Source organism: Chrysemys picta, chromosome 3, assembly GCF_011386835.1.
Source record: "Chrysemys picta bellii isolate R12L10 chromosome 3, ASM1138683v2, whole genome shotgun sequence".
NCBI lineage: Eukaryota > Metazoa > Chordata > Testudines > Emydidae > Chrysemys > Chrysemys picta.
In genome coordinates, this window is record NC_088793.1 from 39,618,679 (window position 1) to 39,645,766 (window position 27,088).

At 40.7% G+C, this 27,088-nt stretch overlaps 1 protein-coding gene across 4 annotated transcripts in view; it reads right to left on the reverse strand.

Annotated features, from left to right (window-relative positions):
* SNTG2 (syntrophin gamma 2) overlaps positions 1-27,088 on the reverse strand; it is a 467,752-nt gene that overhangs the window by 220,984 nt on the left and 219,680 nt on the right. For 3 of the 4 annotated variants that reach the window (XM_042848764.2, XM_024101595.3, XM_042848765.2), the window contains exons 3-4: positions 4,944-5,000; positions 4,784-4,841 (exon numbers count right to left, since the gene is read on the reverse strand). In XM_042848764.2, coding sequence (XP_042704698.2) covers positions 4,784-4,841; positions 4,944-5,000 — 115 coding nt within the window. The remainder of the gene's footprint in view (positions 1-4,783; positions 4,842-4,943; positions 5,001-27,088) is intronic. The other variant, XM_008163718.4, reaches the window with a different exon arrangement.

The window sequence follows — 27,088 nt, forward strand, 5'->3', positions numbered from 1 at the left end:
TGATCCACCAGGGCTTGCAGCAGCATTGAAAAGTACCCCTTGCGGTTTATGTACTCAGTGGCTTGGTGCTCCGGTGACAAGATAGGGATATGGGTTCCGTCTATCGCCCCACCACAGTTTGGGAATCCCATTGCAGCAAAGCCATCCACTATGGCCTGCACGTTTCCCAGAGTCACTACCCTCGATATCAGCAGGTGTTTGTTTGCCCTGGCAACTTGGATCACAGCAGCCCCCACAGTAGATTTGCCCACTCCAAATTGATTCCCGACTGACCGGTAGCTGTCTGGCATTGCAAGCTTCCACAGGGCTATCGCCACTCGCTTCTCAACTGTGAGGGCTGCTCTCATCCTGGTATTCTGGCACTTCAGGGCAGGGGAAAGCAAGTCACAAAGTTCCATGAAAGTGCCCTTACGCATGCGAAAGTTTCGCAGCCACTGGGAATCATCCCAGACCTGCAACACGATGCGGTCCCACCAGTCTGTGCTTGTTTCCCGGGCCCAGAATCGGCATTCCACGGCATGAACCTGCACCTGTAACACCATGATTTGAACATTGCTGTGGCCCATACCTTGTGTGAGGCCTGTGTCCATGTCAATTTCCTCATCACTCTCATCGCCGCGCTGCAATCGCCTCATCGGCTGGTCCTGGTTTTGCTTTGGCATGTCCTACTCTGTACATACTCCAGGACAATGCGCGTGGTGTTCATAGTGCTCATAATTGCCGCGGTGATCTGAGCAGGCTCCATGATCCCAGTGCTATGGCGTCTGGTCTGAAAAAAGGCACGAAACTGACGGAGGGAGGGAGGGGCGACTGACGACATGGCGTACGGGTACAGGGAATTAGAATCAACAAAGGTGTCTGTGCATCAGGGAGAAACACAAACAACTGTCACACAGAATGGCCTCCTCAAAGATTGAACTAAAAACCCTGGGTGTAGCAGGCCGTTGATTTCACGGAGGGAGGGGGAAGCAAATGAATACAGAACAAATCTGATCCATCTATTTTTTACATCTTAAGCTGGCAGCAGACGGTGCAGCATGACTGATAGCCCTCGGCATCTTCTGGGTGCTTGGCAGAAGATACTGTACTACGACTGCTAGCCATCATCGTCAAGACGGTTCAATAGGACTGCCAGCAGGACTGAGTCTCCAGGAGACAAAGCATGTCTGCCCAGGGGGGCCTATGATTGAACTGGAGTACGACGATGACTGATACCACTCGTAATACACCATCTACTGCCAAAAGGCAAGGGGCTGCTGCTGTGTAGCAATGCAGCCCCACGTCTGCCAGCACCCAGATAGCCGATGAAGGCTACCAGTCATACTGCACCGTCTACTGCCAAAAGGCAATTAGCTGCTGCTGTGTAGCAATGCAGTACCACGTCTGCCGGCACCCAGATGACATATGGTGATGGTGAGCTGAGCTGAGCTGAGCGGGCTCCATGCTTGCCGTGGTATGTTGTCTGCACAGGTAACCCAGGTAAAAAGGCGCGAATCGATTGTCTGCCGTTGCTCTGACGGATGGGGAGGGGCCTGACGGCATGTACCCACAACCCCCCCGCGACAATGTTTTGCATCATCAGGCATTGGGATCTCAACCCAGAATTCCAATGGGCAGCGGAGACTGCGGGAACTGTGGGATAGCTACCCACAGTGCAATGCTCCGGAAGTCGACGCTAGCCTCGGTACTGTGGACGCGGTCCGCCGGCTTCATGCACTTAGAGCATTTTATGTGGAGACACAAACAATCGACTGTATAAAACCGATATCTATAAAACTGGCTTCTATAAATTTGACCTAATTTCGTAGTGTAGACATACCCTCACACAATACTACATTCTTTGAACGTTCTGGCATTGCGTTTCACTACTGCAGAGAGTGAGTTGTGAGATTAAATCAAATCACAAGTTGTCCTTAAATCTGTATATATTTATCAACAAAATAAAAAAAAATATGCAAAATGTATTTTATAGCTTGTGGAGATTTTTGGTTACTCTGTGACTCATGCTGCTGGGATGACTAGCTACCACAGCGCAAGGGCTTTTCAGTAGTAGAGAAATCACGGTGTGATATCACTCTTTCTCAAATTAATTTACTTGCGTCAAGCAGTAGCTCATCTTAATACTCTTCTCTGAGCTATATTTCCAGCTAGGCTGTCAATTTCATTATTATTAACACCTGGGATACACAAATTCTTATTCACATTGAGCATGTCTGAATGTTTATTCAGAAGACTTACTTGAGATCAGTCTGCCTTTCTCTATTGTTCTTTCGCCTTGCAGCTCTCTGTATGATAACTGGTAGAACTGGCAGGTCAGATTTCTGATTAAAATATTTATATTTTTTTCTAGTTTGTAGCATAAAGAATACTACTAGGGACGGTCCTCTTTTTGTATCTCCTATAAACAGAGAAGATATCTCAGAGAAAGGAAATTGCCCTTCCCCAAGGTCACCAATGACAGTTGTGCCTGGATAGGTTCTCTCAGCCTCATTAGTATTAAATTCTTGATTAAATATAATCCTGGTAACTGAAAGTATTGACACTTTGGAAGAGGTGATTTTTTTTTAATCTTGTGTGCAGGATATTTCTATCTTGTAGAGATTTTATATCTCCCAAAGATAATGTGGTGTGTAGGACATCTGGATTTCCAGTTTCTCATGCTCTTTGTAGGCAATTTTTACTTTTATACTAAAGCTGGGCATGACTTTTAGGAAGGAAAATGTAGTTATTAGAGGTACCCCTGAATGTTTGTATCCATCGATATTCTGAAAGAAAGAACCCTAATTGGATCAGCAACTCATATCTTGTAATAATCATCAATGTCATTTTCTGTGCTGTTGACATACAATAATTCAAAATGGATGGGATATTAGTATGGCATGCACAGCCAAAATAACTAGTTTGAACACTTATCCATACGCAGGAAGTTTAGACTTGACATAGTTGAAGGTTTCTAACCATCAGAGGAGTAAAGTTCTGGAACAGCCTTCCAAGGGGAGCAATAGGGTCAAAAAACATATCTGGCTTCAAGACTAAGCTTGATAAAGTTATGGATGGTATGGTATGATGGGATTTTGGCAATTAATTTATCTTTGACTATTAGCAGTAAATATGCCCAATGGCCTGTGATGAGATGTTAGATGGGGTGGGATCTGAGTTACTACAGAGAATTCTTTCCTGTGTGTCTGGCACATGAGTCTTGCCCACATGCTCAGGGTTTAGCTGATCACCATATTTGGGGTTAGGAAGGAATTTTCCTCCAGGGCAGATTGGCAAAGGCCCTGGGGGGTTTTTGCTTTCCTCTGCAGCGTGGGGCACAGGTCACTTGCTGGAGGATTCTCTGTACCTTGAAGTCTTTAAACCATGATTTGAGGACTTCAATAGCTCAGACATAGGTTAGGGCTTTGTTGTGGGAGTGGGGGTGAGATTCTGTGGCCTGCATTGTGCAGGAGGTCAGACTAGATGATCATAATGGTCCCTTCTGACCTTAAAGTCTATGACTCACTGAAGAGTCTAATCTTCAGCCCCAAGCTGCAGTAGGCAGTAGATATGTACAGCTTCTCCCACACTCTGTTTACTAGGTAAGTGGTTCTACACTGCTTGCTGGCCCATTGGCCATTACCCTGCCATTTCCTTGGCCCACCCACAGTGCACCCCCTCGTCAGGGATCTACAGCAGCTCTGCTCCACAGTAGACAGAGGCATGGATTCCCATGGTGTAGCACTAACCCCTGTTCAATGCTATTCACTGCCTTCCTCAGACATACAGTTGCAGGATTTCTTTCAACATGTGACTTTTAGGGACAGATTTTCAATCTTGAGTGCAATAGGTACCCCCCAAAAACATGCATGCATCCAGTGCTCCCACAAAGCCTGGCGTTTGTGCATGAAAGTTATCAAAATTACCTACATTGTTACAAATTTGTGTGTCTGATTATTTAACTTAAACATACAAATGTAATTTTTGAGTGAACCTGTTGTGTCCATGATGGCCCTAAATGACTTTCTTTTATTGACAACTTCAATTTAGGATGATTACCATTATTTAATTATTAGAGCATTCTCCTTATTCCTAGTTGCCTACTTTTTATTTTATTATTATTTATTTTCTTGCCATGCTTGTACTGTGCATTTTTAAGAGTGAAGTTCACCGTTGTTCCCTCTGTGCTGGGATAAATTCCATCCTTAGTGCAGGGCTTAACTGGTACATAGGGTCTTGTTTAGGTTATTTGGACTGGGTGATTGTCAGTGTAATGCTTTAGTTGTGTGTTTTATTACACTGATTCATATATTTATTCAGCATTGTTGATGGCTGCCTATTTGCATCTAGGCAGGTTTAGTCATCACCATATGGTGATGAATTACAGTTCTGGAAAAAGATTCTAGTTGGCTTATATTTGTTTATCCCATGTTATTAAAATTAAGTGATGCAGTCATTTTCTCATGTCAAATTTTTTTCCGCACAAAGGAATGTTAAAGGCAGTGTTTATAATTAGGATGTGTTACTGTCATAAAAATTTCTAAGGTGAGTATTTATCAGATAAAATTTTAACTACCATTCCCCAACTTTATAAGACTACAGATTATTTGAAATCAGAATCAGAGACAATTGTCCATATACAGCCATTCAACATTTGCAGAAAGACTTAAAGATATCGTAATGCTGATGTAATGATCCATAAATATACTTAATTCTGAGTTACAGTGAACTTCATTTTCAAAAAAGACTATCATATGCATAACACCAGAAACCTATTTAAGTATAGATATAGATATATATTTACCTGCTTGGTCTTTAAATATTTTTGATATGACGACAGGGACTTTGTGCTCAGCACCCCCCTGTAAAAGATGTGTATAAATAATGAAATCTCAACTGAGACCATCACTCACTAAACATACTGAAGTTTAAAAAGAGAAATGAAAACAAAACATTATCCATACCTTTATACTTAAGCCCAAGCCACCAACTGGTTGTCTACGAAGTGTAACAGTTCTGTGCTTTAAAAAAGGGTAGAAAAAATAAATTTAGGTGAAAATACAATGCCTGGACATGCATTTAAAATGTATGCTACCTAATCAGTTTTATTTACCTATGATATTTATTTTGAAAATTTGCCCTTATATCAGAGGATGATGTTCACTCCATGCAGAGGGCTGATGAAAGACTATGAACATGACATAGGTCCACATAATAACTTAACATAGAGCTTCATTTATAGAGAGAGTTTTGAACAGAATTTTGTACTGGTGTGATTTGTTTGATTGTTTTTCTATATCTAAGGTGACATTTTTTTCAATTCAGAAAGAAATCAGGTCACATACTTGTTGGGTTTTGTTTATACAGATGTTTTGAAAAGGAAAAAAAATAAAGAACTTTGTTTTAGATGAATGTTGTCATAGTTGGTTTTATTTCTTTTTGTGCTTTTACTTATTCCCTTTACTTTCATTTTGCAGTTACATGCACCTATTTTTCAAATCCATATATTCAAAATTGAAATGACTCGCCTGTAGTACACATTAAAGACTTTTTGGATCAATCTGCTTCTTACGGTTATTTTCTCAGATTTTTTTTTTAAGTGTGCTGAAGGGAGCACATGAGAAAATCTTTATGAAAATTTATTACAGTAATCTATCTCATGTTTAATAGTACACTGCATTTTGACATTTCATACATGCTCACATAGAATCATAGAATCATAGAATATTAGGGTTGGAAGGGACCTCAGCAGGTCATCTAGTCCAACCCCCTGCTCAAAGTAGGACCAATTCCCAACTAAATCATCCCAGCCAGGGCTTTGTCAAGCTGGGCCTTAAAAACCTCCAAGGAAGGAGATTCCACCAACTTGGTACCTGACATCATAATAGGATATCATTATCTTTACTTCATTTCTTGAAAGTAAATATAAAGTAATATATATATATTTTTTGGTCTGGCAACAGTCTGTTGCCAACCTTTTCCACAGTGCCATGTCTTATTACTGGGTTACTCCTGGACAATTAAGGTTAAATTTCTCATTCTACATATCAGAACATTTGTATTCTTATTCTCAGATTTATATTTGTCACCTGTTGATTCGATGATTTGCTAGTACAGATGCACGAGTGTAATCTTTGGTCTTCCAACAATCCAGCCCAAACTCTCATTACATTTGAAAAGTTAGTTTTACCTTCTCTCTAGTACTCAGCTTAACATATTGACAATGATATTGACATAAGGAAAAAAACAATACACTTCATTCTGATATTACACTGGCAAAGCCAATGCATGTTTTAGGGCATTTCAAGGTGTTAGCCATTCTATTCCATTGAATATCATATAATAGACTATTTTAAAAAATGAAAAATGCTAGATAATGTCATATGGTACTTCTTTACTAATATCAAATGGGTATATGACACTTATTTCTTATGGTTTCAAAATTAGCAACTGGGCTCAAACCAAAATCTCATACCAAACTGTTTCAGTTTTGGTGAAATCTGGATCCAGTTCCAAACCTTGCAGCTGGCCTTCATCTCCATAATAGGCTGAACCAAATCTCTGGATCCAAACACTGCTGAACTTTGAAGAAAGTTCAGATCCAAATCTGAACTTTGGAGCTGAGATGTATCTCTACCTCTACTCTCATTTGTGCCTTGAATCCTCACAAAATTGCCTAGTTCCCCCATGGATAAAGCATGGGAACTGGCTCTTTTCTGTGGGTTTTATGAGTGGTTGAGACAGATGGCACTAGCACAGGAGGTAAGTGAAAGTTTCCTGCACAGTAGAGTCCTAGTAAGAAAATGGCTGGAGCTTAAGCAGGTCTGAGTGGGGAGGAAGGTGAATGCAGACCCAGAGAAGGGGGCACAGAATGAGTTTAATTATAAGAGAGGAACAAAGAAGGTTAGAGCTGTGTGAGGGGGTCCATTCCGTTGACAAGGGTTTGAATACTTTGTGAGTGGTAGGAAAGGGAGAACAGTGTCTGTGTGTTAATCTACAGTTTACCCTCCCACTAATGGGAAGGATGTGTGATCGAAACTAAATTGAATTGCTCCACAACTATATACTCTGTACTGTGATTACATGCTAACAGTTGTTTGCCAAATGTACAATGAGGGAGCTGTTCTTTCCTTTGGGAAATAGTTGTCTTGTATTGGTGGGCAATGAGCCAAGTGACTGTATTAACTAGTACAGTCAACGTGATGCATACAGGTGGATATTGCCCAGTGCTGGTCCTTTCATTCTTCTTCTCCGCTCTCCCCGCCATACACACATGCTCCAAACTTCCTGTCTTACTGCTCCCTTCATTACTTCCCCTTCCATTTCCAGTGTCGTGGCTCCTTAAAGATACCATGACACTTACCCTAAGAGTAGAAGTTTGCCCTGAAGTTCCTGGCCAGTCTCCCCTCCCTCCATTTTTGTGTTATGTGCCAGTTGGCTGCTAATATCCACCCTAGAGTCATCTGCATTTTGGTGGTGTTCTAAGTATATATAATAAAGTCTGCTTGAGTTATAATTAGGGCTGTCAAACGATTAAAAAAAATAATTGCAACTAATTGTGCAATTAAAAAATTAACTGTGATTAATCATGTGATTAATCACACTGTTAAACAATAATAGAATATCATTTATTTAAATATTTTTGGATGTTTTCTACATTTTCAAATATTTTGATTTCAAATGCAACACAGAATACAAAATATACAGTGCTCACTTTGTATTTATTTTTCATTACAAATATTTGCACTGTAAAAAAAACAAACTGAATAGTATTTATCAATTCCCCCATTATAAGTACTGTAGTGCCATCTCTTTATCATGCAAGTTGAACTTACAAATGTAGAATTATGTACAAAAACCCTTCATTCAAAAATAAAACAATGTAAAACTTTAGAGCCTACAAGTCCACTCAGTCCTACTTCTTCTTCAGCCAAATGCTCAGTCAAACAAGTTGGTTTACATTGGCAGGAGATAATGCTGCCTGCTTCTTGTTTAAAACATCAACTGAAAGTGAGAACAGGCGTTCGCATGGCACTGTTGTAACCAGCTTCGAAAGATATTTACATGCCAGATGTGTGAAAGATTCATATGTCCCTTTGTGCTTCAACCACCATTCCAGAGGACATACCTCCATGCTGATGACGGGTTCTGCTTGATAACGATTCAAAACAGTGCAAATTAATGCATGTTTATTTTCATTATCTGAGTCAGATGTCACCAGCAGAAGGCTGATCTTCTTTTTTGATGGTTCGGGTTCTGTAGTTTCCACGTCAGAGTTTTGCTTTTTTAAGATATCTGAAAGCATGCTCCACACCTCATCCCTCTCTGATTTTGGAAGGCACTTCAGATCTTAATCCTTGGGTCGAGTGCTGTATCTATCTTTAGAATTCCCACAGTGGTACCTTCTTTGACTTTTGTCAAATTTGCAGTCAAAGTGTTCTTAAAATGAACATGTGCTGGGTCATCATCCGAGACTGCTATAACATGAAATATATGGCAGAATGCGGGTAAAACAGAGCAGGGGACATACAATTCTCCCTCAAGGAGCTCAGTTACAAATGTAATTAACACATTTTTTTAATGAGCATCATCAGCATGGAAGCATATCCTCTGGAATGGTGGCTGAAGCATGAAGGGGCATATGAATGTTTAGCATATCTGGCACATAAATACTTTGCAATGTTGGCTACAAAAGTACCATGCGAACACCTGTTCTCACTTTCAGGTGACATTGTAAATAAGAAGCGGACAGCATTGTCTTCTGCAAGTGTCAACAAACTTGTTTGTCTTAGCGGTTGGCTGAACAAGAAGTAGGACTGAGTGGACTTGTAGGCTCTAAAGTTTTACACTGGTTGGTTTTTTTGAGTGCAGTTATGTAACAAAAAATCTATATTTGTAAATTGCACTTTCACGATAAGTAGATTGCACTACAGTACTTGTGTGAAGTGAATTTAAAAATACAATTTTTTAAAATAATTTTTACAGTGCAAATATTTGTAATCAAAAATAGTAATATAAAGTGAGCACTGTACACTTTGTATTCTGTGTTGTAACTGAAGTCAATATATTTGAAAGTTATAGTTTGTGTTATGACTTGCAACAAGTTTCTAGCTGTTTTCCATTTTTCATCCTGAGCTACCTCATGTTGTGAGCATTGGTCAGGCCAACACATGAGTCTGTGCTCAGTTTCCCAATTTATTCTGCTTTGTGTGGCTTGTTTGGCAGAATAATATTTTTTTTGCAGTAGCGCCTTTGGGGTGCTGGCCCTTGTGCCCTGTAGCTGCGGTATCCCCTCAATGACAAAAGTGGAGGAAGAAAAAATTGCTGTCACCCAGAAAGCAATGGAAATGAAAATGTGCAAGATATGATCCATGATCATATACCGAATGAGGAGATCAGAAGATGTACAGAGGTGACCGATGTAGTGCAGGTGATATACGACGCAAATCTTAGATGGGCTGGTCATGTAGACAATAGGTGTACAACCCGCATCAGTGACTGGATCCCCAGAGACCACATGCGACTGCTGGGCAGACCAAAAATACGCTGGGCTGATCCCATGACAAAAATTTTTGGCCAGAAATGGAAAGAACATGATTGAAACAAAACAGAATGGTGTGGCGTTGACTTGTGTGCTTGTAGGGACAGACGAGGACAAGCCGGACAAAGATGATATTTGAAAATGTAGAAAAACATCCAAAAATATTTAATAAATTTCAATTGGGATTCTATTGTTTAACAGTATGATTAAAACTGTGATTAATCGCAATTATTTTTAATCGTGATTAATTTTGTTGAATTAATCACGTGAGCTAACTGTAATTAATCGACAGCCCTAGTTGTAATACAATAATGTATAACTTAGAGATTCCAATCTGCTATCTGCATCATAATCATACTGACCTCCTTGGTAAAGTGCTTTGAGATCTACTGATTAAAAGTGCTACATAAGAGATAGGTATTATTATCATTATCATCATCTCTAACTATAATACACTCTTCTGATGTAAACAAAAGATAAGAAAATTAAAACACACTTTTTTTTTAAACCAACTTACTCTTCTTTCTAATATCACACTATTGGGCAAATATCATTAATGGAGTTACACCAGCAGTAAATCTAGTCTAGTAATTAGAATATAATTTTAATATATGTTTCACTACATGTTTCCATCAATAAGTATATTTATCCCTGTAAACAAATTAGCCCAAAGGAAGAACTATGCCAGAGCAAACAGGGATTACTGATTTAATTGCTCTCACAGTTTTAGGACACCTCATTATCATGTGATCAGAACTGTAGAATAGCATTAGTCATTTTATAACCTAAAAGCAAGCAAGAAGTGATCCACTGACATTTTTCCATACAATTAATTTATAATGATAATACATTTATGCATATGTTGACAAATTTGTTAAATGCAGTCAACTAGTGCAGAGTTAGGGAGGCAAAGTCTAATCAATGACACACTGCCAAGGTCTTTATATTGTGTCCTAATCTTTATATACAAATATGTGTTAAAAATTCAGCTGATATGCTTTAGTGTGGTAGAAAAAGATCTCTATGAAAGCAGGACTGCCAGCATATATAATACGTTACAAATCTAGACTAAATGTAGAGGGATTATATACATTTGTAATGATGACAGAAGGAAGTTTAAAGCAAAACTATAATTTCAAGAGCATAAATTAAAACTAAGCTATACTTTTCATAAAAACTTTTTTAGGAGCAGAAGAGGTTCAAACAGAAATACAGACTGCAGATGCAGCTAGATTTAAGGTTTGCCATGATTAAAGCTTTACAATATTGAATTAATAATTAATTATCTAGTACACACCTTACTTCTATAATTTGTGGAGTAAAATGTTTGCTCAGACAGTTGGATGTTTGAAGCTGAGAAAAGGGGAGCAAAGATTTACAATTATTATGTTTATTCATAATATAAATTTTACTTCTTTTAAATTTTTAAAAATATTCACCAGGTAGGAAATGCACTGATCTTTCTGTAAATCTGTGAAAAATGTTAGGTAATATGTTGAATTAAAGTAATTTTATATATGGAGTTCTGGGAACTAAAACCTGTGGTAGGGCATGAGACAGTGATTTAACATCTGAGGACTCCATAGCGGGCCATTTGGTTGCTAGGAACCACCATGGAATGGTCATTCAAATTCTAGCAGTGGACGAGGACTGTTGGAAAGGAGAGTTGAATCTTGACTGCTGGAGGTGGGTTGTTACAGGACCTCGATGAAGGTACAGGGTATGGAGTCTTAAGACATCAGAGACTAGTCCAACAGGGACTATAAGGAATCTGGGCTACCAGGAAGGTGGCATAAAAAACAAGTTCAGAGGATGGAAGGCCCAGAAGCTTCTGAGTTGGGATCTCTACTAAAACTCTGGGCTTGAGAAGCTAAAGAGGGCACCTCTAGATGGACAGTAACAGACTTCATTCATGGGTTTACTTGTAAGTAATTAAGTAAGAGTTCATTAAAAGAGTCCAGTGCCTGGATTTTTCTGAAATCTACAAAAAGCACCTACCACATTGATCACCAATTACCTCACTCTTGAGGACAGGCTACTTGGAATAAGGGAGTAGAGTGAAGGGTTACAATGTAAACTTTCAAATTCTGAGGCTTGGCTGTGGCATCAGTTACCTGAGCCCAGGATTAGGAAACCTGGGGTTGTGACATAAGCATTCAAGGACTTTTTGAATTTCAGTGAGAAGCTTTCCATGACGGGGGTAAAAAGGATTAAAACATATCCTGATTATAAAAACAACTGTGAAACAAAATTCTGCTCTCAGATCTGCAGGGCAAAACTCAGCTCCAGTATCCTGTTCTCTCATTACATGTAAATCTCCTATTGACATCAATGGTAGCCCCACACAGAATTTACCTAAATCCAATAAAATCACAACCACACTCCTTGGTATTCCCTTCTTTAGCTGGCACTTTTTGAGTGTACTGTATATCACTTTTCGTCTTAGACTAATTTATTTATGATCTAGGTATATTATATTTGAAGCCAAAGTCAGCCTTTCAACAAAAAAATTGTAAATTGATAATTCAATGTGTGATGGCTATTTCATTTCACTGCAGGTTTGGAAAGCTCCTTCCAAAGTGCTGCTAACTGCCTTTTGAGTGGAAAAGTTGTCAAAAGCCTAGCTGAAATCAATACTTTTCTGCTTTTCAACTAGTATTTTGCTTTGCCAATTATATCTCCTGATAACTTTATATTTATTAAAACCTTTCACCTTGAAAGATTCCAGAGTGCTTTTTGTGTATGCTGTAAATATGATGCTTGTTCACCTGTCCAGTCTGGGCTGGGAAGCAGCCGTCATTCTGCAAAAGCAGAACACATCATGGTGCACTTTTTGTTTCTATTCCTTTTAGGAAGTTAATTGAAGAATTGCCCCAAATGACATTTCAGGGAGTGGTAAGTAGGAAGAATATTATTAAAGTTGGAATTTGGTCAGAACACCAGGTTGCTGTCAGTGGCTCGATAATACTTAGCATTGGGCTTGTGCATTGGATTAGTAGCTGGTGCAATGAGTGAGAGATTTTTTTAGCTTCCCCTATCATTTAGGAAGTGGTAATATTGGCTACTGGTGAAAATAGCAGCAGCAGCGGAGAAAGGACAGATTTAACTGCTAAAGTCTGTGACACAGTCAGTCTGGTCGATTCATATCACCTGCAGTTTTGTGACAGAATACACTGCAGTTTATTCTGAGGCTCTGTTTAACTTTGCCTCAGGCTTGTTTTGCTCCAGAATGGTGGAATATTTTATTTAGAATTGTGTTTTCATATATTGAATATTTAACTGGGATTAAGAATAGGCCAAGAAAGTTTGTGGTACTGTGATGTTTTAAATGTTGTACTGTTATATTTAGCCACCAGAGTTTATAAACAGAGCTAAACATTTGCTCCAAATGTATTCTCTAAAATACTCCTAGTGAGAGGCCCAGGTTGTGTTGCAATAGCCATTCAGCGAGGATTATGACTTTTTTAATGCTGGAGAATATTGGAATTTGCAAGAGGAAAGGCTAGATAATTATTGTTATTAAAGATTTACATTGTAGTAGTGCCTAGAGGCTTCAACGTACTTGGCCATATGGCAAATGACAGTCGCTTCCCTCCAGTCAGACAGGAAATAAGGCATACATTTTTAATAGTGAGAGTAATTAACCACTGGAACAATTTACCAAGAGTCACGGTGGATTCTCCATCACTAACAATTTTTAAATCAAGACTGGATGTTTTTCTAAACTATATACTTGAGGAAATATTTTTGGGACGTTCTCTGGCCTGTGCTATACCAGGGGTCAGACTAGATGATGACAATGGTCCTCTGGGAATCTATTAATCAGTGAGTTTGTAATCTAAACATGAGAAAAACAAAGGGGCGATGGGGAGAGAATCACAGTCCAACTGTGTGCATAATTCCAAGGTAGAGATGGCAGGTTCCATCCAGACCAGAGTTTATTTCTAATACTGCTGGAGTTACAAAAGGTCCTAGATACTGCCTCTCTAATACTAGGACTACTCACTAGAGCTTGTAGTGCATAGGATGTGAGTGTATAGGTCTGAATATTGTCTATGTGTTTTTTCTTTGGTTTCTTCTGTTGCTTTGCACCAATAAATTATCCCACACTTAAGGAATTGACAGTTTTATACCCTCCAAACTTGAACTTCACATGCATGGGCAGCTGACGAGACAGAAAAAGGCAATCTTCTCCTTTGTGAAGAACCTAGCAAAGGAAATGTTTTCTTCTCATAAAAGATGAATAAATCCAAGGTTGTTTAATTTTTCTGGGGTCTTTTGGGAGTTTACGCCTTTTAATGTAAATTAACCTGCCTCAAAGAAAAATAAAATAAAAAGAGTCTCCCAATGATACCTTGGCATTTTATGCATTGTGGCAATAATTCCAAGAGATTAGATTATTTCCACAGATCTTATAGTCAGTTCCCTGTTCCTTTGACGTTCTGCACAAGTATGTTCTGCTCCATTTAATCCCTTTACACTTATCCCTAGGCAATCTCATCTACTGTCATGGCTCAGCTAGTACTTTCAGCTAGTACAATAACTTTCAAGTCAATCTTTCTGCTTTGACCTTTTCCCCTTCTGTGCAGCTCCGCATCTCTGTCTCTCTGACAAGTCTTCCTAGATATCTAAACTCAGCGTGATTAAAACTAAATGTATCCATTTTCCACTTTCTGCCACTTGCATCAACTCTTCCTTTGCCATCTGTCAGAACTACATTCTCTCTCCTGGATAGCACTTGAAAGCCAGTGCTGGGGGAAGCATACCCCACTCTGTCACAGAGGCAGTGTATGTCTGAATCAAATTATTGACTCTATGTGTGGAAATGTAGGACTCTGATTGCACAAGGCTGAACCATGCCCAAAGATATACCACTATATTGCATTCCGAACAGCCATCATGTCCAGGACAGACATTGGACACATCACTGAAGGACTAACACTAATAGCCATCAAAACTTCAATCAGGGACCAACTACTTTGATTCTCTCTCAACTGCTGGCCCACTGCCATGAAACAATGAGTTGTCTGCACAGATGCCTTGCAGGGAGGTAGGGGCAAGCATAAGTGGTGGGTCTGCAGCGACTTAGTCTGGGTTCATGGGACAGAGATATGGCCCTATTTAAAAGCATGGTCCTGCTCTGTGCAGAAAGGCCAGCTATCACCACACATAAAAAGGATTTTCAGGAGAAGTCTGCCTAGCCAAAAATGCTGACAAACCATGGATTTATAGAAGGAATGAGATAAGACTAGGGGAAAGTGTGACTCTGGACTTTTTTGTTTTGTTCAAAGATCTATAGCTCTTGAGTGTTTTTTAAAATACAGTAACTGTGGTTGAGAAATTCCTTTGCTAAATCTGTGTTCCTTGCTTCCCTGTCATGTTGTCACAGAAGGAATTAATCTAGAAGCCCAAAAGTGCCCGCAGGCTATGTGGAGTAAGTATAAGGGGGTGGGGAAATCTCAGACACTGATATTGGGATCAAGGATGGCTGGATGGTGGAATCTCATGTCCCAAGAGGTCTAAGCCTGGAAGTGTGCTCTAGGGTTACAGTGCTGGAAACTGTGACTAGACTCTACCTGGACCCAGTTAGTTCGGAAGCACAAGGGACCCAGTAAGCGGTTCCACTTACAACAGATTGGTGACAATCTAGATGGATACTGGACCAGGTTATAAGAGTCCCTCTAACAAAGTGTAAGTATTATGTCCCTCTCCAGCCCACTGGATGAACTGTCTGTAGCCATTCCCACTTGTGTGATACACTCATGTATTCTCTCCTCTGAGTCTCAAAGTCAAAAATGACCCCTAAGCTATTTTATTTAGGAAAAAAACCCACATAAGTGAGTCTTTGTTGTGTTCCTGTTCTAGACTGTAATCATTAAACTTCAGAGACCTTGTGCCAAAATCAAAGGTGATTCTGGGTAGAGAGAATCTATGCTAGTGTAATTACAACTGTTTTCTGGCTTACTCAATGTGTATGTGACACGGAATTAGATGCATACACTTAATTAAACTCCCTTAGATTCACACTATTGCCAACATGTAATTTACCGTACATCACCTTTAAATTTGGCCCACTGAGTCTGAGAGTAAGAGAATCTAAATTGGGAAAAACACACATGCTGGGGGATAACAGGAAGTAACAGGAAGGGGTAACAGCGTAACTTAAAACAGGCCACACGATATGGTATGGGAGTCTAATTCTACACATCACCTCTTAAATTACCTTGTTGTCTTTTTATCTGCTTGCAAAGTTTTGTGCAGAAATCAATGGCACCATATAAATAATAAATGTCTTCATCTCAGAACAATACCTTGGGAAATCAGATGTAGGGGATGGAATTAGTACTAAACTTCAATAATCTTGTATTCCTTCTACTTATGGTACACCAAGTTTCAAGTCATTCCTAAAACTGGAATCTTTTACTAGTAGTTTTTTTCCAACAGACTTGAAATCATCTTCTGTAATACCAGTTTCTATGAAATCTCACCTAGATGAGAAAAAAATTACAAAATGATCATCCTATTTTATCTAGCCTTCCCTGCAAAGGCTCTAGAAATAGTGGTGATGACTCAGATGCCAAAACAATTAAGTGAGAATGAAATATTTGATAAATTCCCGTCAAGCTTTCAGCTTTTACACAGCATCAAGGCTTTCCTTCTGAGGATTTCTAATATGGTTTATAGAACTGTAGGGTCAAATACCCATGCTTTAAGTTATTAGATTTATCTGCACCTCTTGATACAGATAATCTAGTAGGGCATTCTAGAAAGATAGGATAATGTTAAGTTAGCTTGACAGAAAAGTTTACCTCTGGAGAGGTCTTTTATATCTTTATATCTACCAGTATGAAGTGTTATAAATGCAGCTTAACAGACAGAGTCAGCAGCCAATAAAATTACTAACATTTTAGCATTACCCACTTTTTCTCTATCAACATTCAAGATGTATGCTTTCTCTTTCATAGGCAAGCTTTTCTATATTAGAATCATAGAATATCAGGGTTAGAAGGGACCTCAGGAGGTCATCTAGTCCAACCCCCCTGCTCAAAGCAGGACCAATGCCCAGACAGATTTTTATCCCAGTTCCCTAAAGGGCCCCCTTAAGGATTGAACTCTCAATGCTGGGTTTAGCAGGCCAATGCTCAAACCACTGAGCTATCCTTTCCCCCTACCTATTCCTATAGGTATATTCCTACCTATGCCCATTATTGCCCCATCACCATAGTGTCAGCAGTCCACAGCATTGATGAAAAACCTTTTAGTTATTAAGTACATTCTACCTGAAGCTAAATAATGAACAACACACTTTAATGAACAAACAGACATTACCTATTTTCTATGTAAGACATTCCACACTGAGGGATGTAAGATGGGGAAAAGATTTGTGTGTGTGTGCCACACTTAGCATGTTGTATTATTAGTCCACCAGTATGAATTAATGAGATGTACACATTATTTCCAAACAGTACTGTAAAATGATCTACAAGGTAACTATTTTCTCCTCAAAAACCATCTCTACTGCAATTCCTAAACAGAAATAAGCCAATTGGCTTGGAGAACGGGTGTACAGAGATTGCAGACATTTTTATGTATTAAATAAAATATATTTTATAGATATAAACATATGTATGCACACACCTCTTTCCCCCCATATAGTTGCCTCCTTAAATTGTAAACTCACAAGACAGGGACATGTCTTCATATATGATTTGGGGAAGAATTATGCTGAGAGATGCAGTTAGTAGTAGTATTATTGTGATGAATATTTCCTTAGTCAGATATTACAGGAGGGCAGTTGATGAATATTTTATTATCCTTTTGTATCATAGAAAGCAACCAGAAAGTAAGCCAGAGCCAGAATAAAGTCAGAGAAACAGTTTTGAGCATAGCCCTGAGTGGGAACATAGATATTCCTTGGGGCAGAGGACTGGCTTGAAAGACAGACTTGGAAACTGAAAGCAAGGAAACTGCCTCCTGCTGATTATTCCTCCTGTGTTCAGGGAAACAGGACGTTGTGTGCATTCTTTGTAAATAACCAGGATTGCACCAAAGAAATATCTGAGACATTTAAACAATGTTCCTCCTAACAGAAACAATGCACAAGGCCCCCATTATTGGCTAATAACTTGGGCCAAGGGGCAACAACGTAGTGCTGGCTTTCTTATTCCCAGCTGCTTCTACAGATACACAAGTTCTTCATGAGCAAGAACAACCTGGAGACTTGTAAAAAGAATCTGGAAATAAAAAGGGAACAGCTTACCTCGATCTACTACAGGCTATATAGGAACAGGAAAAGAGGAAACAAGAGCCAACCTTAAGGACTGGAGATACCAATGAGACTGGAGCTGTCAGTCACCATCTGAAGAAATATTAAGGGGAGAAGGGTGGGGAGTAAATAAAGCAGTAAGAAAATGTTTGAAGGGAAGGAGGAGGAGAAGTGGATCAAGCAGCAGAGGAACATTATGCCAGGGGAAAACAGGAGGAGAGGAGGCAATAACAGGGCTGGCCTTACCATGATGTGAACTGAGGCGGCAACCTCAGGTGCCAGATTTGGGGGGGACTAGGACCCAGAGTGTAGAAAATTGTGTCTGCTGCTGGTGCATATGTATTCTCTCTGCTCTAGATGCACAGAGATGGTGGAGTGCTGTGCTGGAGGAAGGAGGGCACAAGAGACATAACAGGCAGGCAGGAGAAAAGATGAGAGGGAATAACAGAAAGCAGCAGGACCTGCAGGGAGAGAGAGGAGGAGGAGCATCTTATGTACCTCTCTAGCACCCCCAGGAGCCTGGACTAATTAATACCAGCTTCTCAGGGAGCTTCCTGTTTCCTGCTGCTTCCCTGAACCCACTTGAGGAGAACAGGCAGTGAACTGAAGTAATAGGAGCCAGTTAGGCCCTTAGACGCTGATATCTTCCCTCACTCAGGCCCTGCTACCAGCCTGCTTATTTGTCCCCTTCAATTGAGTGTTGAGAGCCACTATAGCTGGCACAGAACAGCAGTCATGAATGAAAGAAGAAAATACCCCTCTGGGGCAGCATTCAGAAAAAGAAAGAAAGCAAAGGAAGCTTTTCTATCTAAGCAGGAAGGAGCACTCCTGAGATACATAGACACAAATGTTCACGGTGAGCCTTCCGGCCCCAGTGAGGATGTGAGTGGTGACGAGATGCCTGATCTTCCAGTTAGTCAGAGTGCAGGTGACCTGGCAGCTACTGCAGCATCCATATCTCCATCTCAAATGGATGTAACCATGCACATTCCTGAAGAAAAGTGTAGATCAGAGAAGAGTGTGGTGGAGGCACAAGAAACAGCTGCTGCCAAGTTTAGTTCCTTAAGTCTAGATGATCCAGGACTGTGGACCCACTTGAGCAGTAGCCTGAGGGACTTCCTTGTACTGAATGGGCCACAGCAAGTGAAAAACTTCATGTTCCCCAAAGACAATGAAAAAAGAAGTTTCCATCCAACACTTTACTGGTGTGAAATCCCAATGGTGACAAAGTGGAGAGGCCATGGCTTATGTACTCAAAAACCCAAAATGCTGCACACTGTTTTTGTGCAAACTCTTCCAGTCTAATGTTCCAGCCACATTGGGTTCTACAGGAACAAAGGACTGGAAAAATCTGGCTAGAAATCTGGCATGCCATGAGAAGGCAGCAAATCAACAGAGAGCATTCCATAGGTGGAAAGAGCTTGTGATGAGACTAAGGTTAAAGGCCACCATAAATGATCAGCATCAAGAGAAGATTGCATCAGTCTCTCTTTACTGGCAAAATGTTCTGAAAAGGCTCATTGCCATTGTGAGAATGCTTGCTACCCAAACCTAGCAGTGTGTGGCACTTCAGATCAGCTGTATGCGCCAAACAATGGAAACCTCCTTAAAATTGTGGAGCTGATGGCTGAGTTTGATGCTGTACTCCAGGAGCATCTAAGAAGAGTCCCCACCCAAGAAATGTACACACACCACTACTTTGGAAAAACAATTCAAAATGAGATCATACAGTTATTGGCAACAAAAGTTAAACAGAAGATTGTGGCAGATCTGAAGTCAGCAAGATATTACTCTGTTTTTCTGGACTGCACACCTGACATCAGCCATACAGAACAAAAGACTTTAATGGTGCGTTTTGTAACAACAATAGAACCTAGTGAAAATGTCCCTGCAATGGTGACTGTTAGAGACAGGGCCGGCTCCAGGCACCAGCCCAGCAAGCAGGTGCTTGGGGTGGCACCTCAGGCTCTTCGGCGGCGGGTCCCTCAGTCCCTCTCGGAGGGCAGGACCTGCCACCGAATTGCCGCTGAAGAAGAAAACGGCGCGGTGGAGCTGCCGCCGATCGCAACTTTTCTTTTTCCCCCCTGCCACTTGGGGCGGCAAAAACCCTGGAGCTGGCCCTGGTCAGAGAGCATTTTCTAGAATTTATTGACATTGATGATTCTACAGTAGCTGGTATGACAAATGTGCATCTTAAAAAGCTGGAAGATACAGGAATTGCGATAGCTGACATGAGAGGTCAGGGCTACGATAATGGTGCTAACATGAGAGGAAAGAACAGAGGAGTGCAGACACGGATCCAAGAGTTAAACCCTCAAGCTTTTTTTGTCCCATGCAGTTCCCATTCAGTGAACTTGGTGGGCAGTTATGCAGCATCAGCTTCTAGTGAGGCTGCTGAATTTTAATGTAATTCACAGCATTTATGTATTTTTCTCTACATCAACTCATTGATGGCAAATTTTGAAACAACATCTGGGAACATCCTCTCTGACACTGAAACCACTGAGTGCCACATGATGGGAAAGTCGAGTGGAGGCGATAAAGCCTATCAAACACCAAATTGGGAAGATAGATGATGCCGTAGTTGCCATTATGGAGGATAATGCTATGACAGGAACTGTTTGTGGGAGAACAGTGGCAGAGGGAAATGGAATCACCAGAAACATACATAACTTCAAATTTGTCTGTGGCTTAGTGTTGTGGCATAACATATTGTTTGAAATAAATGTTGTAAGCAAGAGACTCCAAGGTGTTGACCTTGATATATCTGTAGCAATGGAACAACTGGACAAAGCAAAGTCATACCTACAGTCTTACTGGTCAGATGAGGGATTTCAAAATGTTCTGAAGAGTGCACAGAAATTGGCAGAGGAACTTCACACTGAAGCTATTTTCCCACCTATAGTGAGGATGTGAGTGGTGATGAGATGCCTGATCTTCCAATTAAACTATATTTAGTTTGTGATACACTATAACCCCAGAGTCTTTTCTACAATACTCTTTCCTAGACAATCATTTCCCATTTTGCATTTGCAAAATTGATTATTCCTTCCTCAGTGCAGTACTTTGCACTTATCGTTATTGAATGTAAGCTTATTTATTTCAGAACATTTCTCCAGTTTGTCAAGATCATTTTGAACTCTAATCCTGTTCTCAGAAGTTCTTGCAACCCCTCCCAGCCTGGTATTGTCCACAAACCTCATAAAGGTACTCTCTATGCCATTATCCAAATCATTTATGAAGATATTGACTAGAACCAGACCTAGAACAGATCCCGAGGGATCCCACACAATATGCTCTCCTAGCTTGACTGTGAACCATTGATAATTACTCTCGGAGTACAGTTTTCCAACCAGTTATGCACCACCTTATAGTAGTTTCATCAAGGCTATATTTCCCAAGTTTGCTTATGAGAGGGTCATGTGAGACAGAATCAAAAGCCTTTCTAAAGTTCAGATATATAATATCTACTGCTTCCCTCCATCTACAAAGCTAGGTACCCTGTCAAAGAAGGATATTAAGTTGGTTTGTCATGATTTGTTTTTGACAAATCCATATTTACTGTTACTTGTCACCTTATTATCTTCTAGGTGCTTACAAATTAATTATTGATCATTTGTGCCTTTATCTTTCAGGGTACCAAAGTTAAGCTGACTGGTCTATAATTCCCTGGGTTGTCCTTATTCCCCTTTTTATAGCAAGATACTATATTTGTCCTTTTCCTGTCCCCTGTTTTCCATGAGTTCTCAAGGACAATTGCTAGTGATGGCTCAGAGTTCTCTTCAGCCAGTTCCTTAAGTAGTCTATGATGCATTCCATCAGGACCTGCCAACTTGAAGACATCTAACTTGTCTAAGTAACTCTTAATGTGTTCTTTCCCTATTTTAGCCTCAGATCCTCCCCACTTAGGTAGATGTTCACAATGCTAATTTTCTGATCACTGCTAACCTTTTTGGTGAAAACTGAAACAAAAACGGCATTTAACATTTTGGCCATTGCTGTGTTTTCTCTTATAAATATAAAGAGCAGACAGTAAGGCTGAGAACAGACCATGTGGCTTCCAACTGTGTGTTTTTCCCTCAGCCACAGAGAATTTGACTTTGGAGTCTCTTTGCCCCATAAATGGAACTTTACCAAGGATTTGGTAGAATAGGCAGCCCGATTCAGCTGAAATGTAGAATGATCTGAAAAATGTGGTACATCTTAGAGTGCTGCTGTTTATATTCTATGGAGTGAGCAATTATCACAGCCTATAGCTACATATGTATGTAAACACCACCACCTACAGCTAAATAGTTAAATTTGATCATGGGGGGACCACATATACCTAGAGAGGTTGTCTCATGGTTCAGTTCCCAACTGAGTCTTGATCTCATAATCTCTCTGTAGTAACTACAGCAATCATGGACACAAATTGTATCATTAGGCCAGATTTATCACTATATAAGTGTTTTGTCCTCAAAAAATAAAAATTTAATCCAACTAACTTCTTTTGTTCTTTAGTTATTGCTCAGGGCCGGCCCACAACATTTGGGCACCTGAGGCAGGGAGCTCAAATGACGCTCCCATGCCCCCTCACTTGGGCCAAAACTTTGAAAGGTCTCAATTCTGCCTTCTTCCTGTTCTACTCCTCTCATGGTACTCCTCTGTTACCTACCCCAATAAAGGAGAACTAGCAACTTAAAATGCCTTGTTCAAAAATTTTAAGTAACACTTAACTTTCAAATGCCTGAACAGCAAATGTGACTTTTCTTGTTTGCATAGTAAACACTGGCATTTTTATCTGTTTGAATAATCAAAGTGGTGCTTTCCGTGCCTTCTTGGTTGCAAAGATTTGGACTGCTTCCTGCTGAAGGTCCACAGTCTGGGCCAGCTCATGCTCTATTGAGATGGTTGCAAGGCCGACCAGCCTCTCCTGTGTCATTGTGGAGCATAGATGTGTTTTTATTAACTTCAGTTTGGAGAAGCTGTGTTCTCCATTGGCAACTGTTAGAGGAAGTGTTAAAAGTATTCACAGAGTACCAAAAGCATTTAGAAAGAGGGTGGTCATCTTATTTGTGTACATATATTCCAGAACAGCCTTTGGAGTTGATCCTGCTGAAATGTATCTTGAAAGGGCTTTCAGTTCATCACCTAAATCATTCACATCAATATCGTGCAAGTCATCATATGTCAACATTGTCTCTAGTGCCCTGCCTTGCTGGTGTAGGTCTTCTTCAGGTATAGTGGGGGGTTTTGGAATATCGTACAACATCCCAAATATACTGCTGTGTTCCTTGAGCTGCATGAACCGTTCTTCAACTGACTGCATTGCACAGTCTAGCACCTGGTTAAAGAATTCAACTTTCAATTGTTGTTTGGGGTCTCTTATGGGATTATCCCATGCCTTGTAATCAAAATGTCTTCTTCTTTGGTGACTTTTGTATTCTTGAATGGGTGTTAAATATAACAATGGGATACAGTTGGGGAAAAAAGTGAACATCATTCTGGGATGTATTAGCAAGTTGTAAGCAAGAAACGAGAGGTAATTCTTCCACTCTCCTCAACAATGATAAGGCCTCAACTAGAACAGTTGTCAGGAACAGTATCCCTGATGATGACACAGCACAACTTATTGCTGAGCTCTGTGACTTTATCCTCACACACAATTATTTCAAATTTGGTGACAATATATACCTCCAGACCAGTGGCACCGCTATGGGCACCCGCATGGCCCCACAATATGCCAACATTTTTATGGCTGACCTGGAACAACGCTTCCTCAGCTCTCGTCCACTCATGCCCCTTCTCTACCTACGCTATATTGATGACATCTTCATCATCTGGACCCATGGGAAGGAGACCCTGGAAGAATTTCACCATGATTTCAACAGCTTCCACCCCACCATCAACCTCAGCCTGGACCAATCTACACGGGAGGTCCACTTCCTAGACACCATCGTACAAATAAGCGATGGCCACATTAACACCACCCTATACCAAAAACCCACCGACCGCTACGCCTACCTTCATGCCTCCAGCTTCCACCCCGGTCACACCACACGATCCATCATCTACAGCCAAGCACTGAGGTACAATCGCATCTGCTCCAACCACTCAGACAGAGACCAACACCTACAAGATCTTCACCAAGCATTCTCAAAACTACGATCCCCACACAAGGAAATAAAGAAACAAATCAACAGAGCCAGACGTGTACCCAGAAGCCTCCTGCTACAAGACAGGCCCAGAAGAGAAACCAACAGAACTCCACTGGCCATCACCTACAGTCCTCAGCTTAAACCTCTCCAACGCATCATCAGTGATCTACAACCCATCCTGGACAATGATCCCTCACTTTCACAGACCTTGGGAGGCAGGCCAGTCCTCGCCCACAGACAACCTGCCAACCTTAAGCATATTCTCACCAGCAACCATGCACCGCACCATAACAACTCTAACTCAGGAACCAACCCATGCAACAAACCTCGATGCCAACTCTGCCCACATATCTACACCAGCAACACCATCACAGGACCTAACCAGATCAGCTACAACATCACCGGCTCATTCACCTGCACGTCCACCAATGTTATATATGCCATCATATGCCAGCAATGCCCCTCTGCTATGTACATTGGCCAAACTGGACAGTCACTATGCAAGAGGATAAATGGACACAAGTCAGATATCAGGAATGGCAATATACAAAAACCTGTAGGAGAACACTTCAACCTCCCTGGCCACACAATAGCAGATGTAAAGGTAGCCATCTTACAGCAAAAAAAACTTCAGGACCAGACTCCAAAGAGAAACTGCTGAGCTTCAGTTCATTTGCAAATTTGACACCATCAGATCAGGATTAAACAAAGACTGTGAATGGCTATCCAACTACAGAAGCAGTTTCTCCTCCCTTGGTGTTCACACCTCAACTGCTAGCAGAGCACCTCACCCTCCCTGATTGAACTAACCTCATTATCTCCATACTGATTTATACTTGCCTCTGGAGATTTCCATTACTTGCATCTGAAGAAGTGAGGTTCTTACCCACGAAAGCTTATGCTCCCAATACTTCTGTTAGTCTTAAAGGTGCCACAGGACCCTCTGTTGCTTTTTACAGATTCAGACTAACACGGCTACCCCTCTGATACGAGCCTCAACTAGAGTTCTGGGCACCACATTTTGGGAAAGATATGGACAAATTAGAGAAAGTTCAAAGAGGAGCAACAAAAAATATTAAAGTTCTAGATAACATGACCTACCAGGAAAGATTGATTAAAATGGGTTTGTTTAATCTGGAGAAGAGAAGACTAAGGAGGGACATGATAACAGTTTTCAAGTAAGTAAAAGTTGTTATAAAGACGAGAGTGATAAATTGTGCTTCTGATCTACAGAGGACAGGACAAGAAGTAATGAGGTTTAATTGCACCAAGGAAGATTTAGATTAGACATTAGGAAAAACTTACTAACTGTAAGGGTAGTTAAGCACTGGAACAAATTCCCTAGGCAGGTTGTGGGGTCTGTGCTGGACAGCTAAAGGTCCAGGGTTTGTACTGTGCTAATGATCCTTATTGCTACACATGAAAACAAAACAAAAAAGTTTTTCCAGCTCTCTTTTAAAAACTGGTTCACACAGTGAGAAATCAACCTAAAACATGTTTTACTTTTAAAAACCATAATGAACTGCTAATTATGGCATGACACACACAAAACCCACAGGTGTTCCCCATTTGGATCATTTGTATATAAGAACATAAGAACAACCATACTGGGTCAGACCAAAGGTCCATCTAGCCCACTACCCTGCCTTCTGTCAGTGGCCAATGCCAGGTGTCCCAGAGGGAATGAACAGAACAGATAATCATCACGTGATCCATTCCCTGTCTCCCATTATTTTGTGGGCTGGTCAAAATAGTCTAGATTTGCCAGTCTAGTCTGAGTCAGAAGCAGAAACTGGCATTCAATTTCAATTACACAGTCAAATATAAATGGGCTCAACAGATCTTCATCTTCAGTATAATGCTAGGGTGGTCCCTGGGGAAAATGTGCAAAGCCTAACAAGGCTACTGCATTCTGAGTACATGTGGCTTAAGAAGTGAGCCCAAGAACTATGGGTAGGTCTATACTTACCTCCGGGTCCGGCGGTAAGCAATCAATCTTCTGGGATCGATCCTGGAAGTGCTCGTCGTCGACGCCGGTACTCCTGCTCCGTGAGAGGAGTATGCGGAGTCGACGGGGGAGCCTGCCTGCCGCGTCTGGACCCGCGGTAAGTTCGAACTAAGGTATTTTGACTTCAGCTACGTTATTCACATAGCTGAAGTTGCGTATCTTAGTTCGAAGTGGGGGGTTAGTGTGGACCGCGCCTATGTCTGGCTTCCCTGAATGTGGGAATAATGAAGAGGAAGCTAAGAGAAGTAGCTGAGATACTGAGAAGGAGAGTGCACATGCCTGTATACATGAGACAAAATGGAAGGGATCAAAATCCATGAACATTGGGGAGGATTCAATGATGATGTATCATGGTTTAGTAGTAAACAGAAATGGAGTAGGAATAATTGTATCAGAAACCTTACAAGATAAAGTAGTGGACATCCAAAGGAAGAGTGACTGGCTGACAAAACGCTGGAGTAGTACCTAGCAGAGACCAACTATTTAATGTTATATATGGATATGTGCTGCAAGATGGTTGTACAACAGATGAGGAGAAATTCCAGATACCTCTGGACCAAGTGAAACGTGAAGTACTACAATCTGAATGCCTGATTTTCAGAATGGATCTCAATGGACATGACAACTGTCAAGGAAGCAGATGCTTTGAATCCAGAAAGAAGCTGGTGCGGATATCAGATTTAGGCAGAGCAAATGGCTTGATTGTTGCCAAGACATATTTTGTACAGAGAGAGGAGTACTTAATTACATACAAGAGTGGTGCCAGTAGGTCCTAGATTCACTACTTCCTGACAAGAAGAAATCTAAAAAACATGAGAGACTGTAAAGTGACTCCAATTGAGCAGATTGCGGAGCAACAGAGATTGCCTGTAATGGACTTCTGGATGAAAAGGCTGGAGATGGGACACTATATGGGGTGGGCTCTGAGTTACTACAGAGAATCCTTTCCCAGGTATCTGCCCGGTGGGTCTTGCCCACATACTTGGGGTCTAACTGATTACCATATTTGGGGTCAGGAAGGAATTTCCTCCCCCAGTCAGATTGGCAGAGACCCTTGGGGTTTTTCGCCTTCCTCTGCAGCATGGGGCATGGGTCACTTGCAAGTTTAAACTAATGTAAATAGTGAATTCTCTGTAACTTGAAGTTTTTAAACC